Genomic DNA, 22072 nt, shown 5'->3' with positions numbered 1-22072 from the left:
AACTTTGAGCACATCGAGGGGAGGAGGAGGAGGAGGAGGGGGAGGCATGGCATACGTGCATGACGTCCTGTGTCCCCGCATCTCTCTCTCCCTGTGCCTGTTTGTTTCTAAACATTGCTCTTTGAGATGAATGAGGAAGAAGGTCAAGTGAGCCTGGGCGCAGTGTGTCCAGCAGCACATGGCGTGTTTGTGTATCGGCGGGTATTTGTCTGTGCAAATGCTCTGAGGGGATTGAGCAAGGCAGCCCTCATTCATCACTGTTAAAGCACTTCCAGAGAGGAGGGAGGGAGATGAGGGGGAGAGAGAGAGAGAGACAGAGAGACAGAGACAGAGAGATAGAGAGAGAAAGAGAGCTGCCCATCTTCTATTCCCTGGAACAGACAGACAAAAGGGAGGGATTTACCCTGGCATCTGGTTTCTGGGTTCAGCCTCGACACAATGTTCTCTCTCTCTCTCTCTCTCTCTCTCTGTGTCTCTCTCTCTCCCTCTCTCTCTCTCCCTCTCAGAGCCAGCCAGCGGCTGGACTTTAATATGGTTATGATTAGAGACGGGGGCTCCGCAAGGGGAGGGGATGGGGCTCATATTTACTGCAGGGGAAATGGGGGGAGGTGCAATGTAAAGACACAGAGAGAGAGAGAGGGAGAGAAGGATCATATCTGCATACATGGGACAGGAGGAGAAGGGAAGGTGGGTGGCTAGTGTTGTTAGTGTTTGTTTGCTTTCAGGGCTGAAGCAGAACAACAAAAGCAGCGAGGGGAAAAAAAGGGGAGAGAAGAACAGCGAATAAAGTTCTGTCCTCCTCTCACTAAGATCAGTGCCTCTTCCCCTCGCGCAGGCGCTGGCCCCCCCCCCCCCCCCCCCCACACACCCTATACTCTCCCCTCGGCTCCACTCTTTTGGCTCTCTCTCCCTCCTCCCCCTCCCCCTGGCTCTCTCTCCCTCCCTCTCTCTCTCTCTCTCTCTCTGTGTCTCTCCACCCCCCTCTCAGAGCGCTGGGCTGAGGCAGTTGGTTCGCTCCGCCGTGTCTGGGACTCAGCGAGGGCTGTGAGAGGCTGTTATTTAGGTCTGTTACAGCAGACAGGGAGCAGCTCGCCCAAGGGCAGGGGGAGAGCAAGCGAGTCATACGCTCGGCACGGCACGGCTTAGCACAGCACTGCATAGGAACAGAGCAGAACCGCATAGGATAGGACAAGCCAGGCAGGAACCAGCTCTGCATTCCAGCTGAGAGGGGAGAGGAAGGGGGGGAGAGCTTTGAGTGTCGGCAGGAAAGGATAGCAGAGAGAGAGAGAGAGAGAGAGAGAGGAAAGGAAGGTAGCAGCAGGCAGTGGGTCTAGCTAGCTGTTGCTGCTGCTGCCACCACCGCTGTTTGTTGTTGTTGTTTTTTTTTTAGCGTGCGTGACGTGACGTGAACGGCTTCCAGGGCTAAGGCAGCGAGAAGGCAGCAAGGCTATAGGGCTGGCGGGGAGGGTGTAGCCACGACCGACAGGACGTGTAGCGACTTCTGCGGCGGAGGGCGCCGGGAGGAGGGGGTGCACTTGAGGTGTACTACCATGTTCGATTGCATGGAGGCTCTAGGAATGGGCCCCCGACAGCTCTATGATGTCAGCAGCCGGGGTGCGTGCATGCTGCGCAAGGCAAGCCCCTTCTTCGCGGGCCTGGACCCCTTCGCCTGGACGGGAAGTGCCAGTGTTCAATGTAAGTGGCATCCTGTTTGCATCTGCCGTGTCACATGCGCTCATCTCTCTCTCTCTCTCTCGCTGTCTCTCACGCACTCTCTCTCTTAACTCTCTCACGCTCTCTCTCTCCCTCTCTCTCAAATCTTTCTTTCCCTCTCTCTCTCTCCCAGCAGCACTCCCTTGTTTACCCCTCAGGGCTAGGCTAGGGGGCTGCTGTCAGGGGCTGCATAGCACCACAGGAAGAGACTGGGACAGGCTGTCCCCCCCCCTCTCTCCTCCTCTCTTCCCCACTGACCCCCCCCCCCCCCCCCCCATTTCGGCTGCTCAGCCACCCGAATGAAACTTTGCCATGATATGATATGCACTGTGTGTGTGTGTGTGTGTGTGTGTGTGTGTGTGTGTGTGTGTGTGTGTGTGTGTGTGTGTGTGCGTGCGCGTGTGCGTGCACGTGCGCGTGCACGTGTGTGCATGTTTGACTTGTAAGTGCAAGCCCACAGAGTCGGGTTTCAGTGACAATGTGAGCCACCTGAGGTTTGACCTTGCCAGGTGCTGTATACTAAACAAAACTTTTAAGAATGAACAGATGAAAGAAAAGACAGACAGATAGAGAGAGTGAGAGAGTGAGAGAGAGAGAGGGTGGAGTGGGGGGGGGGGGGGGGTCCTGACTGACTCCATAGGATATACTGTCCAGCCATGTTTATAGCGTTTTGTCGTCCTCATTTCACACTCGCACTGTTGACAGTCTGGCTTTGACAACAACAGTTTGGCTCGCAGTGTGTTTTGCGATGAGAGCTTGATGGAGAACGTGGTGTGTTTAATCTCACAGATGATTAAAGTTCCCCCTGTGCCGTTAGCCCACTGGAACTCCCCTTGAGGTTGGAGCCCGGGACTGTTTACGCTTCTGGATACTCAACGGATAATGATATTACTCTTGAGCTAAAACAGCAATGAATTAATAAGCGGATGAATTATTTATTGGATAAAAATGGATGAAGATCTCGCTAATGTGGAATGCACAGATCTTCTGGCCAGATCTCTGTGCTCCCTCCCTTCTCTCTCTCTCTCTCTCTCTCTCCCTGTCAGCCTCTCATTTTTCCAGTGGTGTAAAGTAACTAAGTACATTTACTACGTACAGTTCTGTACTTAAGTATAATGTTGAGGTATTTGTACTTGAGTATTTCCAATTTCCAACACTTTCACTCCACTATATCTCGGATACAAATATTTAACTTTTACTCCACTACGTTTATTTAAAAGCTTAATTACTTTGTAGATTTGTATTATTATTCCAAAACACACTAACCCCCTCAGCTCTCTATATATTTTTCCCATTTGAAAATAGGTGATCTAAAAACCTCACAATGCACTGTGAGCTTGTAGCTCTGCTATTTTCAAAAGATTATCACACATTTGAAAACTTGAAATGGGACATTGTGCATAATGAGTTGTTTGACTTTTGGTACTTTAAGTATACATTTCTATGCCAATAGAGGGTATGCGCATGCATAAAGAGAATGGCAGATTGAGTGGCAAATCGAGTGGCAAAGTGAGTGACAAAGTGAGTTTAATGTTGATTCAAGTCATTTAATGCAATCAAATATGACTTTTCTGTTTGGATGTATGGGCTGTCAAGGACAGAAAGTAGTTTATTGCCACTCAGTAGGCATTTCCGCATAACTTCCTGGTATGATGATGATGTCACGTGCATATACACTCAATACTTTTGTACTCTTACTCAAGTACATGTTGAGTCCCGAACTTATTTACTTGTAATGGAGTATTTCTACATTGCAGTATAGCCTATTGATACTTTTACTATTGAAGAATAGCAGATCTACAAGCTCATACGAACTTCGTGAAAATGTGGCGCAAAAGCTGCAAATCTTTGAATATATATTCTTTCAGAGTGAACGTTTTTAACTCAAATCTTCTGGGGGGGGGGGGGGGGGGGGTCCCTGGAACAACATATTTTCAGATGGGGTGGGTGGTCAATTAGACAATTACATATCATTTTTGGGCTCCTTGACATGAAAAAGGTTGAGCACCACTGACATAGAAACAGGTTTTTCAGAAAACTGTCAGGATTTAGAAGACATTTGTAGACTCTAATGAGTCTAAATGGGTTAAGTAAAAAATGTCAGTACTTTTTCCACCACTGCTCATTTTTCCTCTCCCTCCTCCTTCCGCCTACTACACTTCAGAACATGGTTCTGGCTTTAACAACAGGCCTGTCTCTGGACAGACAACACTGAGGTCCATTTCCATTGGCTTCCAGGGGGCCACCGCTGCTGTGAGAGAGGGTGTGAGAATGGAGTGAGAGAGAGAGAGAGAGAGAGTGTGTGTGTGTGTGTGTGTGTGTGTGTGTGTGTGTGTGTGTGTGTGTGTGTGTGTGTGTGTGTGTGTGTGTGTGTGTGTGTGTGTGTGTGTGTGTGTGTGTGTGTGTGTGTGAGACTGTGTGTGTGTGTGTGTGTGTGTGTGTGTGTGTGTGTGTGTGTGTGTGTGTGTGTGTGTGTGTGTGTGGGGAATGAGACCCAAGAATGGCACCACAGAGAATGACCTATGAGACAATTAAACATGGCGCAATTGCACAACTAAAAAAAAAAAAAACACGCTTTCCTGTTCTCCAAGCCCTTTTTGACTTTGTTCCCCGGCATATTTCCAATTTTTATTTGTTCAACCTCTGTCTTTTTTTGTTTTGTTTTGTTCCTTTTTTTTTCTTTTACTGCCTCTTGGGAGGGGGAGTCATCAGTCTTCATTAATCGTGAAGACACCGGCGTTTCAGTGGCTGTCATGCACACTGGCTGAGTTTTAATGAAGACAGATGCCCTGTCAGAGTGAGGCCGAGGCTGGAGGGGGGTCGTGTGTGAGGGGGGGGGGGGGGGGGACTCACTCACTCCAGCCTGCCTGTTCTGTTCTGCTCTGTTCTGCTCTGCTTTGCTGGGGAGCCCTGATGATAACAAGATGAGATTTGTTTATTTAATCAATCAGGCCTCGGCCCGGTCTCTCCTTTCAACCCACTCACACATACACATTACACACATGCAGAGTCGGGGCACACATTTAAAAATTAGCCCGTCGTCGTCCACTCTCAGAAGAACTTTTTTTCTCCTTCTTTTCTCCTCCCTCTTTGTTCCAGGAAATCAAAGAGATAAAAAAAAAAAAAAAAAAGTTCCTCAGCAGTCTACTCTAAAGAAGCTTGCCCCGAGGGTTCGGCAGCAGGGCTGAGTCAAGCCTGGCGGAGCAGAGCAGAATGATAGCTGGTGCTGGTGTACTGTTTCAGCCCCTCTGTGCCCAATAACCTTTGTAAACAAGGCCGCCCTATCCCACACAAGGAACTATAATGGCTCTCTTTACTGAACCAGTTGCCCCTCATTGTCCTCGTCAATGAGGCTGATGAATTGATGTTTGAGTCTGATATCTCATTAGGCTGGCCCAGCTGCAGAACAGAGGGGAGCTCTTCTAGCTCCCAATGTCACACTCAACACGAGCACCACACGCACGCACGCGCGCACGCACAAAACGCACGCACGCACACACACACATGCACACACACACCAAAATAACCACTTTGACTTTTTAAAAAGAGTCAGCTGGAGAAGGCATGACACTTTTAATGAAATCTTCTGCTTAGACTGTCCTTTTGTTGGATAGAATTCAGCGAGCAGCATGCACACAGCTGTAAATGGAGGGTTTTAGTGGGTTTAATCTGAATATAACTCCGGCGAATTCCAGAACTGTATCCAAACTGGTATCGTTGCAGACAACCTGCAGGGGGTTAAAAGAGACCTATGAAGAATATAACCCCAGTTTGCTCCACACATCTTATCAAACAGAATGACAGATAGAGCATATCCTATTGTCTGGCCACTAAATCTCTCGTGGCAATAAGTGTCACCGCCGTTGGCCCTAAGCTGGGGACAATCAGAGGGGGACTTAAAAGTGTGTGGTCAGTCTTCCTGTTTTTTTGTTCAACAGTGTGGGAGACCTCAATGTCAGAGGTTAGTCAGAGGCTACGGCCTGGCCAATGTCAGATCTCTGCCATGTGTGGCGGCCTTGTCAGCCCGCTGAAAAGGAAAGCCCTTTCAACCAGCTTGGCTTGTGTAATGCTCTTAAGTGCCTTATGCCACGGAGCTGGTACTGCATCTGAGCTGCCCCGCGTGCAAAGATAATGGACGCTGATTTAGTCATACGTCGATGAGAACTGAATTAGTCAACTGCCAGGGAAGCCATTTGAGAGAGAGAGTCCATGCAGACCGATCCTCTCTGTCAATGTTCATTTGCCTAGAAGAATGAGGCAATTTGGCTTAGCGGCTCTCCAGGGTCAGTGGAAGGGGAAGCGTGTTTTTCTAGATCCAAAACCACCTAATATCCATCCAGCTCTCTTTTCACGTTGTTTTAATATTCAGTCTTTTTGATCCTTCGCTGGTAGATGCGTCCAAGCGATGTGGCGGTGATGTGGCGGATTGATCCATCAGTGTGTGTGTGTGTGTGCAGTCACACACACACACACACACGTACACACAAACACATGCGCACACACTCACGTGCGCCGGCTCTTTGTTTTCCCTTAATGTGGTGTTCGAATGTGAATTGTGTAGCTTAATTGAAACGGGGGGTATATCACTGCAGCAACGCCAGTGAAAGAAGGGCTTCCTGTGACCGCTGGCACATTCTGGCCTGATCATTTTCTCCCCTGATGGAAGTCTGCAGTTATTTCATTATAATTACAAAAGATTCAATTAAAAGATTAGAATGCCTGAGGGGGCAGGACTTGGAATAGATAGCGGTATCTTGGGTTAGGGGGGGATGGTTGCGTGCTTGTGTGTGTGTGCGTGTGTGTGTGTGTGTGTGCGTGCGTGCGTGCGTGCGTGCGTGCGTGCGTGCGTGCGTGCGTGCGTGCGTGCGTGCGTGCGTGCGTGCGTGCGTGCGTGAAAGAGAGAGTCAGTGCATGGAGAAAAGAATGAAAGAATAGGAGGCCTATGGCTGCCTATGGTAGCGGATGGAATGTTGATTTGTCATTGCTGTGCTACGTAAACCTCAGTGATCTTATCACGATAATGTCAAGCAAATGTGTAGAAGTTAAAGGGCTTAAGTAGTCAGCTGATGCAGGGTCATTGCACTGGAATTGATAGGACTCAGGGAAAACGTTCACTCGTCTTTTTGCAGAGCCTGAAAACAGCTGTGCGTGTCGCTTGAATTACAGAGTGAACCGAACACTCCAAAAGAAACATTTTATTCAAAGGAAAGTTGGATCAAAGTAGAAAATCTACAAAGACATTATTAGCAGATAAAGTCACAGTTATGCCGAGAAACGGTTTGCCTGCCCCCAAAAAAAACACATAATCCAAGGTTATTAAATTACTGGACATGGAGAACACCTGTGTTTCTGCTCAGCTCACTGGCTAGATAGTTCACTGCCAAGCCAATCAGAGAACAGAGGGTATTTAATCAGGTTAATGAAAGGATTGCTTACATCCAGGGTTATGTTTCATGGTAAATGAATCACATCGACATGCCTTGGAAGAACTATTGTGATTGGATGTGTTGCTGTGTATACTACTGTGTGATTGGATGTGTTGCTGTGTATACTACTGCACCCACGTCGTAAAAAGCGCCTCTTCGCCCATGCAGTAATGGCAGACCATTAATAGTCTGCCTAAAAATAAATAAACCAGGTTTGCTGGCAGTCCCTTTAATATCTATTAATGAGACCCTTCCCATGTGTTTTGCTCGACTATAATGAACGACAAGGTAATGTATACATCAGAATGTGTGCGTCGTGAACCCTATACGTGACTTTATGTGCGAGTATACGGTGATAGTAGTTCTATTATATCTATCAACTATACGTATGTGTGTAGCAGCCCTATGCTATGTGTGCAACTGGCCTTGGCTCCTAGACCACAGTGCCAGAGCCACAGACGGACAATGTGCAAAGCTAGATTCCACAAGGCACCGTCGGAATCCAGCTCTGGTCTAATGGCAGTTTATAGCCTCTAGGCAACGTCACTCACACCCTGTAAATAAAAACTCATCTAGCAGTCCTGACCGACCGACCGCTGCTGCTGTTAGGCCTACAGTATAAGAATAATAATGCTCTCTCTAAAGCCTGATTTGTGCTGCAGGGCAACAATGTACTACTGTGTACGACATCAAATCAAAAAATAACATTTTACAAGTGAAAATAAAAATGGCCCATCGATCATCAACACTTGATTTGTATGCTTTCTGTCGTATACTTTTCCTTATACAGATGATACTTTTTCCATATGCAGATAAACACTAGGGTCTAGGAAGAATAATAAGGAAGTTTAATTTCAACCGAAACAAAGTCCTGTCTTCCAGTTGAACATGTTATTTTTGTCGAGCGAGCGTTGCATAAACCAGGCTTCACACTATCTCTCTCTCTCTCTCTCTCTCTCTCTCTCATTCCATCTGAGTTGCACAAGACAGTGTGTAGGCTGCCACATCTTGATTATGACGAATACAATTAAGTTGAGAAGTTGTTAAAAGGCAGAACATGGCGGAAGCGTCTAGTAGTAGTAGTGTGCTGCAGCGACAGGTCCTGCATGCAGTAACCTCGGCTGCGTGTCACCCGTCCCCCCCTACTGGGATATCAAAAGTGGGCTTTCAGAAGTGCTTTCACAACAGTTTGCTGGTCACAGAGGTATTGTGGCTGCCCACCCTAACACCCATGTCTGGCTCCTGCTATTGTAGATGTTTACTGAGAATCGTGCTTTGCCTGCCAGGCACATTTTCTCTTGTACAAAAGGCGTGGGCAATTGGCAGGCTATGAGGTTTTGTGTGTAAGTTATGTGTGTGTGTGTGTGTGCGCGCGAGTGTGTGTGTGCGCGTGTGCGTGTGTGTGTGTGTGTGTGTGTGTGTGTGTGTGTGTGTGTGTGTGTGTGTGTGAGAGAGTATTTGGGATTTCTGAGCATGCACTGTGTGCCTGTGTGTACATGTGCCCTTGCACCTATGTGACCGCAAAGGTATGTACTGTGTATGCAACTATGTGTGTGTGTGTGTGTGTGTGTGTGTGTGTGTGTGCGTGCACGTGCAGGAGCATACAGGGATTGGTGGCGGGCATGTACTGTATGTGTGTGCATGCATGTCCAGTATATAGCTAGCGGCATGTGAATGTCAGCTCTCGGAAGCGTGTGTGAAGGGAACGGTTGTGTTACCACGGTGTTATTGACTGACAGCTTGGCTCGAGCGTTGCTAGGGCCCACTGTTATGAGAAGCTCAGGGCCTGGTCAGCCAAGTTAGTACTAGCAAGCCAGACGAGTCTGACTGTCCTCCCTCCGTGTGTGTGTGTGTGTGTGTGTGTGTGTGTGTGTGCGAGAGAGAGAGAGAGAGAGAGAGAGAGAGAGACAGAGAATGAATGGGTCGTGTTTACCCAGCAGACATGCAGTGTTTGGCAGGGAGTGAGGGGTGGTGGTGGGTGTACTACGGCCATTATCTAGGCTCAGAGGTGGAGAGTGATGGAGGCGGGGCCGGCGGTTCTGACTGGGTTGTTTTGCTGCTTTAGACATTAGTGACAGATGCAGCCAAATGTGTGCAAGAAGCAACTTCACTCAGTGGAAATGGAATGGTGCACACGGGTTCATTGGGACGCATGCGTAGCAGTTCATTTACATGAGCCTGTGTTTCTGCATATTTGTGTTCTTTGTTCTGTGCGTGTGCGCGTGTGTGTGTACGAGAGAGAGATTCCTGTTGGTGTGTACTGAATTCTCAGTCACATACTGACTCACTCACACACACATAGGCAGACATGTGCCCTTAAACATGTACACTTAAGACCTATCCCGCGGGGGACATTCCTTTTTCGTTTCCAACCAGCTGATTGCTGCTTAAGTTGTCAGACTTGAGCGCGGGGGATGAGGGGGGTGGTGCAGTTATAGAGGTTAACTGCCTTGCTCGGGGACACCTCGACAGTCGACACTTTTATTTTGTCCAGGGCTCGAACCTGGGACCTTCTGTTTCCCAGGCGGCCTCTCTACCCATTCAGCTATGGGCCGCAACATCACCCGCTCTCACAGCCCGCCCTATAGTCCACCTTTCCAAAACTGTATTCATCGTTAATTCATCAACATGATTGGGATTAGTGTAGTGACTGTCCCAGGGCAGCTCACACTTGCAAGAAAAAAATCAGACCTGTCTGAACTGAGGGGTGCTGTACCGTACTCGTACTACTGTACTGTACTCGTACTGGTACTGTCCTAAAAACTCAGCTTCCCTGTACTGGTGATAAACTAAGAAACTCAGCTTCCCATCATAACACCTATGCACAGTGTGAAGCTCAACAGCGCCACTTTGTCACCTGTTGGTATCCAAAACATTCATAGGGAGGGACACACATTGCTCTGCCTTGGAGTGGCTGCACCACTCAAAACACTCGGCTTCAACAGTGTGAAGTAACCTGTTGGTACACTAAACGGACAGACCTGTTGGTACCCGAAACATACATACAGACATAGGGACACACATTGCTGTTCCTTGGAGTGGCTGCACCACTCAAAAATGGAGAGAAAGCCAACCAGCCATATACAGGAAACCCTCCAGCTAAGCTGCTAGCAGCACGATTTATGCACCTCTCAAGAAAAGATGAGTGAGTTCATGCTACCACGCTGTAATGGGAACTGGCTGAGTGGCCAGTCATTGTGTTCTGACAAGAATTGTGACAGGTACACGGTTACGGTATGGTGGCACTCAATGCGTCACGATGTCACCGCATTGCCCCACAACCCTTACAGATGGAACTTCCACTATAGAACACGGGCAGACAGATAAGGAAATGAATCACTATAGGAAGTCTTTACATGTGTCTGTCCGCTTGGTGCCCTGACAACCCCCGCAAGAGACAGAGAGTTAGGCAACCTTTTGTCGGTCGGTTGCCAGGCGAAAGTGAGAAAACATGAACCACACACACACACATTATTTCCCAGCCTGCTCGCTCAAAGCAGACATTGCTCGGGTTGTCTCCTGGCGCTGAGTTGTGAGTGACGCCTAATTTATACTTCACTGAAACTAACTGATACTTGACGAGTGACACGGTCCTTTGACAAAGCCCAAGTCAGCCGGGGCTATAAGAGAGCGTTAGCCAATTTTTGGGGAATGTAAGAGTACTAGTATTGTAGTTTATCAGAAAGCCCCAAATACCACTGGACCACAAATCACTCTGACAACAGGAAGCCGCAGTCTCGCTGGCTCCTCTCTCTCTCTCTCTCTCTCTCTCTCTCTCTCTCTCTCTCTGTATGTCTCTCCCTGTCTCTGTGTGTCGGCCTGTCTCTCTCCCTGTCTCCGTCTTTGTCTCACTCAGACTGCTGCCATCCCATGTGTGAACGGATGCTGAAAGAATGCAGCTGCTTATGCCGATCAGGAATCAGTATAAAAATATAATGTAACCTAATAAATGTTGAGGTCTTGCTGACACGATGAGTGACTGGCCTCGGAGCGGGTAATGAGCTGCCGAGTGACGACTGAAAGCCCTACGGAAATGGAAAATAAGAAAGGGCTTGTGTCGCAACGTGCTCAACATGCGTGGGTGTGTGCATGTACGTGCATGTGCCTGCATTTACTGGACACAGTGCCGGATCTAGAGTGCACAACCGTTCCACTGCCTGATCTAAATGTTTGCGTGCGCATTTGTGTCGCGCATATTTACAAATGGTGCGATCTTACAAGCTCAAAAGGCGTGGCATCGATATTCGGCTACTTCCGGTACACAACAGCTATAAGTAGTACATAGCTATAAGTACAAACAAGGCCTTTGCTTGCGGCTGTTGCATTTGAAGCCAGTGTGTGGTGGTGGTGGTGTTATGCGGCGCTTCCCTTCCGCGAGCTAGCGGGGTGTGAATACTACTGTTGTTGTTTACGTTATAGTCCTTTCCCCTCACTTCCTCTGACAGCGTGGGGCCTTGCAGCCGTGGCCCGGGCTTACTTCTACTTTTTGAGGTTTCTATTGTCTGCCGGAGAGGAAGCAATAGCAATTGAACGAGTGCTAGAAGGCCCTCCTGCCTGCCAGAGACAGACAGGTGAGAGGCAGGCAGGCCAGGGCTGCAGATGGCGAGGGGAAGTCTGGGAGAAAACACCCCGGGATCAAAGACGTTGGGGGTTTCCCTCGATGACTCGCAGCTCTCCTCTTCCCTTCTCACTCCTCACCTCGCCGGGGTCTGTCTGTCTGCCTGCCTGCCTGCCTGCCTGCCTGCCTGCCTGCCTGCCTGCCTGCCTGCCTGCCTCCCTGCCTGCCTGCCTGCCGTGCCTGTCTATCCACGTCTGTCTCTCTCCTTTCTGTCTGCGTCCTTGCTCATCCGCGGTGGGTCGTCCTGTCTGCCGACATGATGATCAATGGCCCGAGTCATATGCCGGACTGCCAGGTTCTGGGTTCACTCTCCAGTCACCGTGGAAGATCTTAGTCTCTCGTTCTCCCTCTCTCTCTCTCTCTCTCTCTCTCTCCCTCTCTCCGTCTCTCTCTCTCTCTCTCCGTCTTCTGGTGGGCAGATGAAGAATCAGCTGGAGTTCGCAACAGGGATGCAGGGACACATTTCTTCTGCAGATCTGCACTTGTCGGTCTGGTTATTCCTCACATAGCCATCTGAAGGCCATTGATTTCCATTCATATTTGTCTGTGGAGTCTCGGGCAAGGTTTCACCTTTTCTCTCTAGCTGTGTCTTGCACTCGCTTTTAGTTTTTTCTTCTCCTTTTCTTTTATCTCTCTAAAATCTGTTTCCTCTCGGGTTACCGTTACCGCTCTGCAGGGAGTTTGAAATAAACTTTCTGGTCGCTTTATACGCCTGATTTACACTTGGCCGCGCATCGCGTCGCACATGTAAAATTGCCAATCTATCGTGCCTGTAGATCTATTTTAGATCACCAGTATACGCAACTAAATATAAACTAACCCTTCACTTGTTGGGGTGTCACGGTGTGTGTATATGAGGGGCGGGTTGCTTGTTATAGGGTGTGGGGACGGGTGTAGGGTGGTGTCTGTCTGACTGTTTGAAGCCTCCTTGTGTGCTTTTTGACAGGGCTGTATGGTGCAGAGAAAGGGAGGGTGTGGGGTGGTGCCCACTGCCAAATGTTGGTATGGCCAGCTCCATGTAGAAAATATCAAAAGGCCCTTTATGAGGTGTTGTAAAGAAGAAAGGCTGTTTTGAGAGGGAGAGAGAGAGAGCACACGCAGCCTGCCGCAGACTGCAGGGGTAATTCCACTGTTTAAAACAGGCCCCGAGGATGAAGGCTTGTCCCACCTGCTGCCTTTCCTGCTCTGCTCCGCTCGTACACCTTGGGGATGGTAAAGCTGTGTGTGCGCACGTCTGTGCGTGCACGCGTATAGTGCGTGCGTGCGTGCCATGTCCACACACGTCTCATTCCCAGAACTCCAGGCTTTATGAGTTCCGTCATTAAGGGCTCACCTCTCGACAGACGGCAGCGCCCGCTTGGGTGGAGATGCCGCGCTATAGCTGCATTCTCCACCAGTCCATCTCTCAGACCAGTCCATGTGCACACGCACGCACGCACGCACGCACGCACGCACGCACGCACGCACGCACGCACACATACACTCGTATCTCTCTTAGTTTTTTCTCTCTCTCTCTCGTTCTCTCTCTTTCTGCGTGTCTGTGTTTCGTGACTTTGTGACGGTTCTGACAGAGGGGTGTAAATTCTTGGCTTGGGGGTGAAGGCCCGGGTTCTCGGTGTGTTTTCACTGCTCCAGGCTTGAACCATCTCCTGGACAGCGGCCCGGTTTTTATCACTGCAGACCTTCTTTCAAAGGCTGCTTAGCAGGGCCTCTTTTAACAGGCCTTTTTGCTTTTTTTCTTGGGGGTGGGGGTGGGGGTGGGGGTGCGTGTGTTGCGAGCCCAGGTAATGAGCTTTCTGACAGCTGTTGAAAGGCGCTGCTACCGCTCAGCACCTTTAATGAAAGCATCCCCCCCTGCTGTCAGCGCGCACGCAGACACACAAACGTCCACGCGCACGCATGCATATACGAACACATGTGCATGTCGTATCCATTATTTTTTAAATGTATTTAATCAAACATTTTTAAGTACAACAACTCAAAAAACATCAAGGTGAATAAAAACACAAAATAAGCCAAAGGTTTTTCATTGTGGTCCACTAAAACCTGAGACAATCACTAGACAACATCAGTGCAACAAACAACCACAGAAAAAGGCTGTGCTACACATTTCTATAGCCCTTGTTCAGCTCTTGTTCATACTTCATTTCCGTAATATAAATACCATTAAAGTTTCTCTGTCACTGTTTTGTCCTGTCACAGTATCTGTGTGTGTGTGTGTGTGTGTGTGTGTGTGTGTGTGCGTGTGCGTGTGCGTGTGTGTGCGCGTGCGCTCACATTTTTATGCATAATGCATTCGTGGTAATTTCCCCCTTGAAAAGTGAGCGGCGAGTGACTCAGCGCGGTGTGTGCAATAGAAGCCGCAGTGTTACCCACGACAACTAAAGTCACACGAGTCACACGACACATGAAAGCCTCGTACCACCGAAGAGGCCGGAGAGAGAAGTGGTTACCAAAGCCACCACGGCGGAGATCATGCGGATAAAGCTCGAGCTTGGGTACGGAAAAGAGGAAGGGGTGGTGGCAGGTTCTGTGGAACCGCGTAGCAGAAGCCATGGAGGGATGGGCAGGAAGAAGTAGGCAGTAAACAAGACAAAACAAGGAGTAGAGAGAGAGAGAGAGAGAGGTAGGGATGCAGGCGCGAATTTTTTCAATTTCCTTAGCGATTGATTACTATTTCGATGTATCGAAATAGTCCAAGAAGTGGACCTTTTTGGAAGAAAAAAATTATACATGAACGAACCACTTAAAACCTATTTTATACTTTGTCGCACAACGGTGTGGTACTCTTATACATAATAGCAGATCTACAAGCTCACAACGCGTCACATCACGTTACGTGAGCTTGTTGATCGATCTGCTATTTTGACTAGCACTGAAGGTTTTTGATTTTTTTTTCACCTGTAATGACATACCAAAAATATAGGGATTAATTGCTAATTAAATGGATTGTCAACAATTTATTATAAGCGATTAAACCGATTAGTTCCAATGAACTGTTGAACACCCCTTAGAGAGAGGCATATAGAGTCAGATAAGGTAGCGTAGTGCGGTTCATCTCTGTTCCTCTATTCATGAAGAAAGTGTCCCTTGCGGGGTGTGTTGGTGGGCTGACTGGTAGCCCAGTGTGTGCCCACCCTGCCCACCCTGTGGTTCCGCAGCCTGTCCCACAGGCACGCCCCACTTCCACAGCCAACATGTCTTTCAGTCCCACTGTTCCACTGGCCTCTCTCAATCTGCTGTCCCTTCTGCCACTCGTCGTTTGGCCAGCATGCACCCACCGGCCGTCTCTCACACGGAGCCCTCCAGTCCACCATGCACCTCTCTCACACACACACGCACACACACACGCACATGCGCACACGCGCACACGCACAATCTGAGTTGCAGTGTGTTTGACTGACAGCGACACGCAAAGCTGACAAACCACCCCCGCCCGGTCCAGAGGCTTTGACGGCTGTGTAATGGGTAACGACTGGAAGAGTGTGCACAAAGGACGAGTGGGAGCTGCTTGGGCACCCTCAATGTTATGCAATTTCTTTCTCCCAAAATGTAAAACTATTATTTGGCAAATGGTCTGAAATAATAATAATAATAATAATAATAATAATAAAGTATACAGGATGTTGATACATGCACAGTCACTATCAGACCTAAATCAGACCTCACTCCCAATCTTCCGCCGTAGTCTGAAAACCCACCTCTTCAGACTCAACCATGGCCCGTAGCACTTGCCCTAGCCTAGCCCCTTAGATAGCACTTTATGTAGACTTAGATTAGTATTTTAAACAGACTTATAGCTTGTTACGTAGACAGCACTAGAATTGCATTTTATGTAGTCATAGCACTTTATAGTACACATGTATAATATATAATATAGTATAGTATGTATAGTTTACATAGATACTCCACTGTTACGTTCTTAGTTTACGCATGATTCATGATAACTACTTTTTATATATGTGATGTATGCCATGCTTTTGTTATTGCTTAATGTAAATCGCTCTGGATTAAGAGCCTCTGCTAAATGCCTAAATTGTAATTGTAATTGTAAATCTACCCTTACATTTTTTTTGTAGGAATATTGGGCCTTAAATGTCAAATGTTAACGTATGTATACTTTACATCACATTGGGAAAAATTGCATTACAGTTTGGAAAATAATTGCCAATCTTATTAACATTTTGGAAAAAAGGTGCCCGCTCTTCCTTTTGGTGCTATAAGTCTTTCTCTATCCGTGTAATGAAGGTACACGGAAGAATCCTCATTCAGGGTTCATTTAGTTCCGAGTATAAAACCACAAAGACGAACACTGATGATTTTACTGTGCAAAGAGAGACAAAGGCCTCACATGCCAATGCGGGCATTTGATTCACTATGTGATTCATACACGCACATACACACATGCAGACTGCGCGCGTACTGCACACACACACACACACACACACACACACACACACACACACACACACAGGACATTCTCACACTGCAACGCTGTTACCCAGCGATGAGTAGCGCTGCATTTGCAAATCAAATAGCGTGTCTGTAGAGACTAGGCAGCGCCACTGGCGTCAGTCACATGCAAACACACACACACACACACACACACACACACACACACACACACACACACACACACACACACACACACACACACACACACACATTTCCTGAATGTCCCTCCGGGGGATCAATAAAGCTTTATCTTATCTTATCTTATCACGCATTGAACACACAGATTTGTGCACGCATACCCAAATGCTTGCACAAATATGTATATTCCCTGCGTAGAAATACACCCACCCACACACATACTGTACATACATACACATGCACACGTACGTACACGCACGCACGCACGCACGCACGCACGCACGCACACGCACGTACGCACTCACCCACGCACCCACGCACTCACGCACGCACACAAATAAACGCACATACCCACAAACTCTCTCTCTCTCACGACTCATACACACACACAAAGACACGCTGAAACTCTCAAACGCATATGCTCTCGCATGCCAAGACTAGACTCTGGAACAGTGTCCCACTGAAGATTCAATCACACCCTCAGTCACGTAGACAGAATCTGCAGGCCTATTGTGAAAGAATACTTGTTCCTCTGCCAGCATGTCATATGCTGCTCAGTTAAAAGGAGTGTTGCAACACAAAACACATGAGCCACACAGTCATGCCTGTGTGGCTCACATATACATTAGAAAACACTCCCATTTCATTTCAGGTCAGGCGATGTGACTTCATATACAGTACATTAGAAAACACTCCCATTTCATTTCAGGTCAGGCGATGTGACTTCATATACAGTACATTAGAAAACACTCCCATTTCATTTCAGGTCAGGCGATGTGACTTCAACATTTAACCCATTTAGACCTGAGGCCGATTTTTTTTTAAATGCTTCTAAATCCCAACAGTTTTCTGAAAGACCTATGTTTCTATGTCAGTGGTGCTCAACTTTTTTCATGTCAAGGACCCCCAGAAATCTGTATTTGGCCGCGGACCCCCATCTGAAAATATGTTGTTGCAGCGACCCCCCCCCCCCCCCCCCCCCAGAAGCAAAGATTTGAGTTAAATCATTTTTTTAAAGTCATTTTCACGATTTTTCAAAAATAGCAGATCTACAAGCTCGTAGCGCGGCACCGAGTGCCGTGCTACGATCTTGTAGATCTGTTATTTTTCAATAGCTAAAGTATAACATAAAGCTTAAAACACCAAGAGGGGTTCCCGTCCTGAATGGCAAAAACCTTTGCAATTAATGAATAATTATGAAATATAATCATTTTGTAAGTTAAAATGGCAGTTCAACAAGCTTGTAAGGGTGTATTCACGCCACCTTACAACAAAGTGTAATGCAGGGTTAATTGGTTAATAAGACTCATCAATGTATCCATCCATCCATCCATCCATCCATCTTCAACCGATTATCCGTAGTCGGGTCGCGGGGGCAACAGCTCCACCAGAGATGTAGTCGATTATAAAACACTATTCATATTCACTCATGCTCATTTGTTGATACATATGGGGAAAAAATGCTTCTATTAACCTACATGAACTAGATTTAGTCAGATATTGGTTCTAAATGTCAGGTTTCTATATATTTTGGGACATTCTACAGGACACAAAATGCATCCCATCAGCTCAGTAAGATCAGTTATTTTTGGCTAGTGACACCACTGTTCAACGGAGTGTGATTATCAAAGCACATAAGCTTGTCTAAAGCTGTAAAGTGATTGCTCCTAATTAGCGATTTGTCAACATTTTCTGTGATTTCCATTGCTTTTATTTTTGTGACCTCAATATGATGTATATTCTATTCATGAAAAGTGCAATGCAGATATTGTATTAGTATTATTATAATAATAATAATAATAATTATTATTAATAATAATAATTATTTCATCATTATTATTGAGCTTGGTTCCCGCTCCTCCTCTTGTCTCCTGCTGTTGTATCTGTTGAACCTAAACGGAAGTCAATTGGCCCAGTTGACTTGACCCAGAATTGAATGTAATTGACCTAGTTCAATTGACCTTCAGCTAAACAGCTATTTCTGTCGTGTGCACTTACATTTCACTCCTAATGAGGCTGCGGAGATGATTGGACTGCAACTTTATTTAGTGCTGGGGGGGGGGGGGGGGGGGGGGGGGGGGAGGGAGTGTGCACGCGTATGTGTGGCCAGGGGATTAGGCCTGGCCAGTGCAGCTGGACCACTTGTGTACAGAGAGCATGGAGGGAAGGGGATTAGGGCAGTAAACTGATACTTAGCAGGAAATGAACAGTGGCTACTGATAACTCAACTATCCCACCTCTCTCCCCTGCGTCGCTCTCTCCTCCGCCCACAAACACTCCTCTCCTCTCCTCTCCTCTCCTCTCCTCTCCTCTCCTCTCCTCTCCTCTCCTCTCCCCTCATCGGTCCATCATCGGCCCCAGGGCCTCCTCCGTCCGTCGGTTGGGGGCCAGATTGTCATGCAAATGGGGCCCCAAAGCCTCTGGGCTACTGATAAGGAGGGCCTCTCATTGCACAGGGCCTTTGTTTTCTAAACAGCGATGAGTCGAGGAGACTGGGATGGGAAAGAGGTATCTGGAGGGGTGGGGTGTGGTCAGGGGGGCTCTCAGTGTGAAAGGGTCCCTCTCAACGTGTGGCGCCCTGGGCTAAGTGGCGAGGGGTATTTGGACAGCGGGGGGGCTGAGAGGCGGCAGCACGGGAGTCATGTTCTATGTGGCATGGAGTCAGGTTCAACATGTTGATAGATCCTGATGGATTTTCTCTCATTTGACACCCCCAGCCCCCCCTCTCCCCACTGCTGTCCGTCAACTTCTGGAGGAGACCTAGCCCCACACGCACATACGTGCACACAAACACACACACACACCTTCTCACTATTGTTAAATTAAATACGAAGTACGTAAAATTAAGATGTTCCATGGCAGATGTCACTGCAGCATAAAAAAACATGGAGGTTCGTGTGTCGCGTTCGTTCGTTCGTTCGTTCGTTCGTTCGTTCGTTCGTTCGTTCGTTCGTTGGGTTCCTGCTCCCCCGGTGATCCCGCTGCCTTGATTTTGACAGCAAATTTGTATTTAGTTTTAGTCATAGTCTTTTGAATACGTTAACAGGCGTTAATTGTTTCAAAGGAGAAAAGAATGGCATATACGAGCGGAGTGAACCTCGTGATTTCGCTAACCAATTAGAGTGCAGAGGGGCGTCACTCCAAATGTGGTGACGTCACTGTTCTCCGCTGTGTGGAGTCGGGAGCAGAGGTGGGCGGGGGGCTGGGGGGGCGGGAGGCGGGCACATAGGTTGGTGAACCAATAGGAAGGCTCAGTCAACTAAAATGTATTTTGGCAGGCCTTCGTATAATGGCTGATTTTAGCCTTGGTTGTATGGTGAAACTAGCCCATCTACAAACTCACAACGCATGTAGCTCTGCTATTTTCAGCATGCAACCAAGCATACAATGACTTGTCTTTTAGTTCTACTGGATCTCTTCTACAGTAGTCTCTCCCTAACATTTTTGTCTAGGTCTTATTTGTTGACGAAATTGTCAATCAATTTAGTCATCATAGCTTAGTTATTATTAAAAACAGCGCCACTTTTGCCCCTACTGGTACTCATAGTCACACATACATACACATACATAGTCACATAGGTTAACACATAGATTAACACGGACATTTCTGTTCCTTGGAGTGGTTGCACCACTCAAAAATGTTATTCCGTTTTCCTCAGTGAAAAAAAAGGCAACGTTTTTTTGTCATAGTTTAAGTCGAGGACAGCAACACTGCATGTGCTGCAGAAACATTCAGGCGGGTGTGCTACAGACTTCAGGTTCCCCGGGAGATTGATTTGCACATTTTGGCTTTGGGATTTCTCTTAAAAAACTAATGGAAAACATCTTTGCCTCCAGCAAAGGGGGAGGGAGGCATTTCAAAGTAGTAATTTAAATGTGAATTCGGAGTCGTTGAATATAAAAATGCATATGAAAAACAGATGGTCTGACTGAGCAGCGTGCAGGCAACAAATGACAAATGTCTGGCATTTTTCTGTTCCTATCGTTAAAGGCGTCCAACCTGGTGACCCCGTTTTGAGCACGTCATTATAGGTCGAACATCGGCGTCCATATCACAAATAGAATATAGGTGAACTACAGTATGAGCTTGTAGATCAGTGGTTCCCAAGGTGGGGTCCAGGGAGTTCCAGGGGGTCCTTGAGGGAGTTCCAGGGGGTCCTTGAGGGAGTTCCAGGGGGTCCAGGGAGTTCCAGGGGGTCCTTGAGGGAGTTCCAGGGGGTCCTTGAGGGAGTTCCAGGGGGTCCCCATAGATAAATGATAGTTAGGAACCAAATGGACCCTTATGGGACTGTAACTCAGAGAGTGTGCAAGTGATTTTACCGTGTACATTGGGGGTCCCAGAGATAGAAATGCCATTAAATGGGGGTCCGTAGACTCATTCAGGTCAAACCGTGGGGGCCCTTGAAATGAAAATGGTTGAGAATCACTGCTAGAGCCGTGGGGGTCCTTGGCATATCTTTTCAAATGGGGGGTCCGCGGGCTAATGAGTGTCATTTTGGGGGTCCTTGACAAAATGTTTGTAGATCACTGATTGTATCTATTATTTAAATAGTGCTTAAGTGATTAATGAGGCGGTAATTATTTGAGATAATCGCAATTATTTGAGATAATCGCAATTATTTTTGCATAATCATCATTCGAAATGTCAAATTTCTGGTATTTTGTACATTTTGTGGAAAGAAAAAATGAAGAAATATGTCAGTGATTTCTTTTTATTTATCATATCTGCCCTGTGCAATATGTGATTACGAAGCCTAAGAGGCAAACGGAAATACAAAATTGTGACGTTCTCAATGTTAAATGCCCAAAAAAATAAAAATAACCCAATGAAATCGTTAATTGCCAATTATTTGTGTGACAATCAACGGTCAACTTAGACGTGTAATGGTGACAGCCCTAATGGTAGTAATAGTAATAGTAGTGGTCGGTGGTCATCTTGGACTTGAACAAGACCTGCCCTCAGTAGTGACCATGTCCTCCACTCCACCTCCTCCTCCTCCTCCTCTCGCCCCTTTCTCTGTTTTTTATAAAATTCCTCGTTTTATGCCCCCTTTTTTTCCCTTCTTTTTGAAGTCAAACCCTTCCCGCACCCCCCCCTCCTCCCTCCATCCCCTCCTCCTTCTTGTAAAAAGCCAAGCTGGTGGTTTGTGTGCCTCGGTCCAGGGTGTGAGAGAGGAGGGAGGGGAGGGGGAGGGGGGCTGTAGGTTAAGTTTAGGCTAGCTCTCTGTGCTTTCCATTGAAGGTGCTTGCGAGGCTGGGGGCGAGAGGGGGGTTTTTGGGGCAGTAAAAGCTAGAATTTTAGAGCCTCCCTGTTTTTTTTATGATTGGCTTTTTTTTTTACGGGCTGGGGCTACAGCTGGCGGTGTGAATGGCTGCCCAAGGTGACTGAGTCCCAATAAAGTGTGGGCCAGCCGGGCCGGGGCCTCCAATCCAGCCATGGGACCGGCTTTATAGGCCTCCTTACGAGCCTGGGCCTCTATTAAAACCTGGCAGGGCTGCACTGAGGAATTTAGGGCCAGGAAACAAGAGAAAAATAGGGTTTGTGTGTCAGGGTGGCGGTGGTGGTGGGGTGCAGAGTTGGGGTGTGTGTGTGTGTGTGTGTGTGTGTGTGTGTGTGTGTGTGTGTGTGTGTGTGTGTGTGTGTGTGTGTGTGTGTGTGTGTGTGTGTGTGTGTGTGTGTGTGTGTGTGTGTGTGTGTGAGAGAGAGGGGAGGGGGTAGTGT

At 47.6% G+C, this 22072-nt stretch overlaps 1 protein-coding gene across 4 annotated transcripts in view; it reads left to right on the top strand.

Moving 5' to 3' along the window:
* The window catches only part of rarga (retinoic acid receptor gamma a), a 73242-nt gene that overhangs the window by 37587 nt on the left and 13583 nt on the right, over positions 1 to 22072 (top strand). Inside the window, exon 2 of one of the 4 annotated variants that reach the window (XM_079521271.1) lies at positions 1281 to 1695. The exons of 2 other annotated variants lie outside the window; for them this stretch is intronic. In XM_079521271.1, coding sequence (XP_079377397.1) covers positions 1551 to 1695 — 145 coding nt within the window. In that variant the 5' untranslated portion in view covers positions 1281 to 1550. Of the gene's footprint in view, positions 1 to 1062; positions 1696 to 22072 lie in introns of those variants that run through there. One more of the 4 variants, XM_079521270.1, reaches the window with a different exon arrangement.

Source organism: Electrona antarctica, assembly GCF_951216825.1.
Source record: "Electrona antarctica genome assembly, chromosome: 2".
Taxonomy (NCBI): domain Eukaryota; kingdom Metazoa; phylum Chordata; class Actinopteri; order Myctophiformes; family Myctophidae; genus Electrona; species Electrona antarctica.
This window is presented reverse-complemented; position numbering and strand designations above follow the sequence as displayed.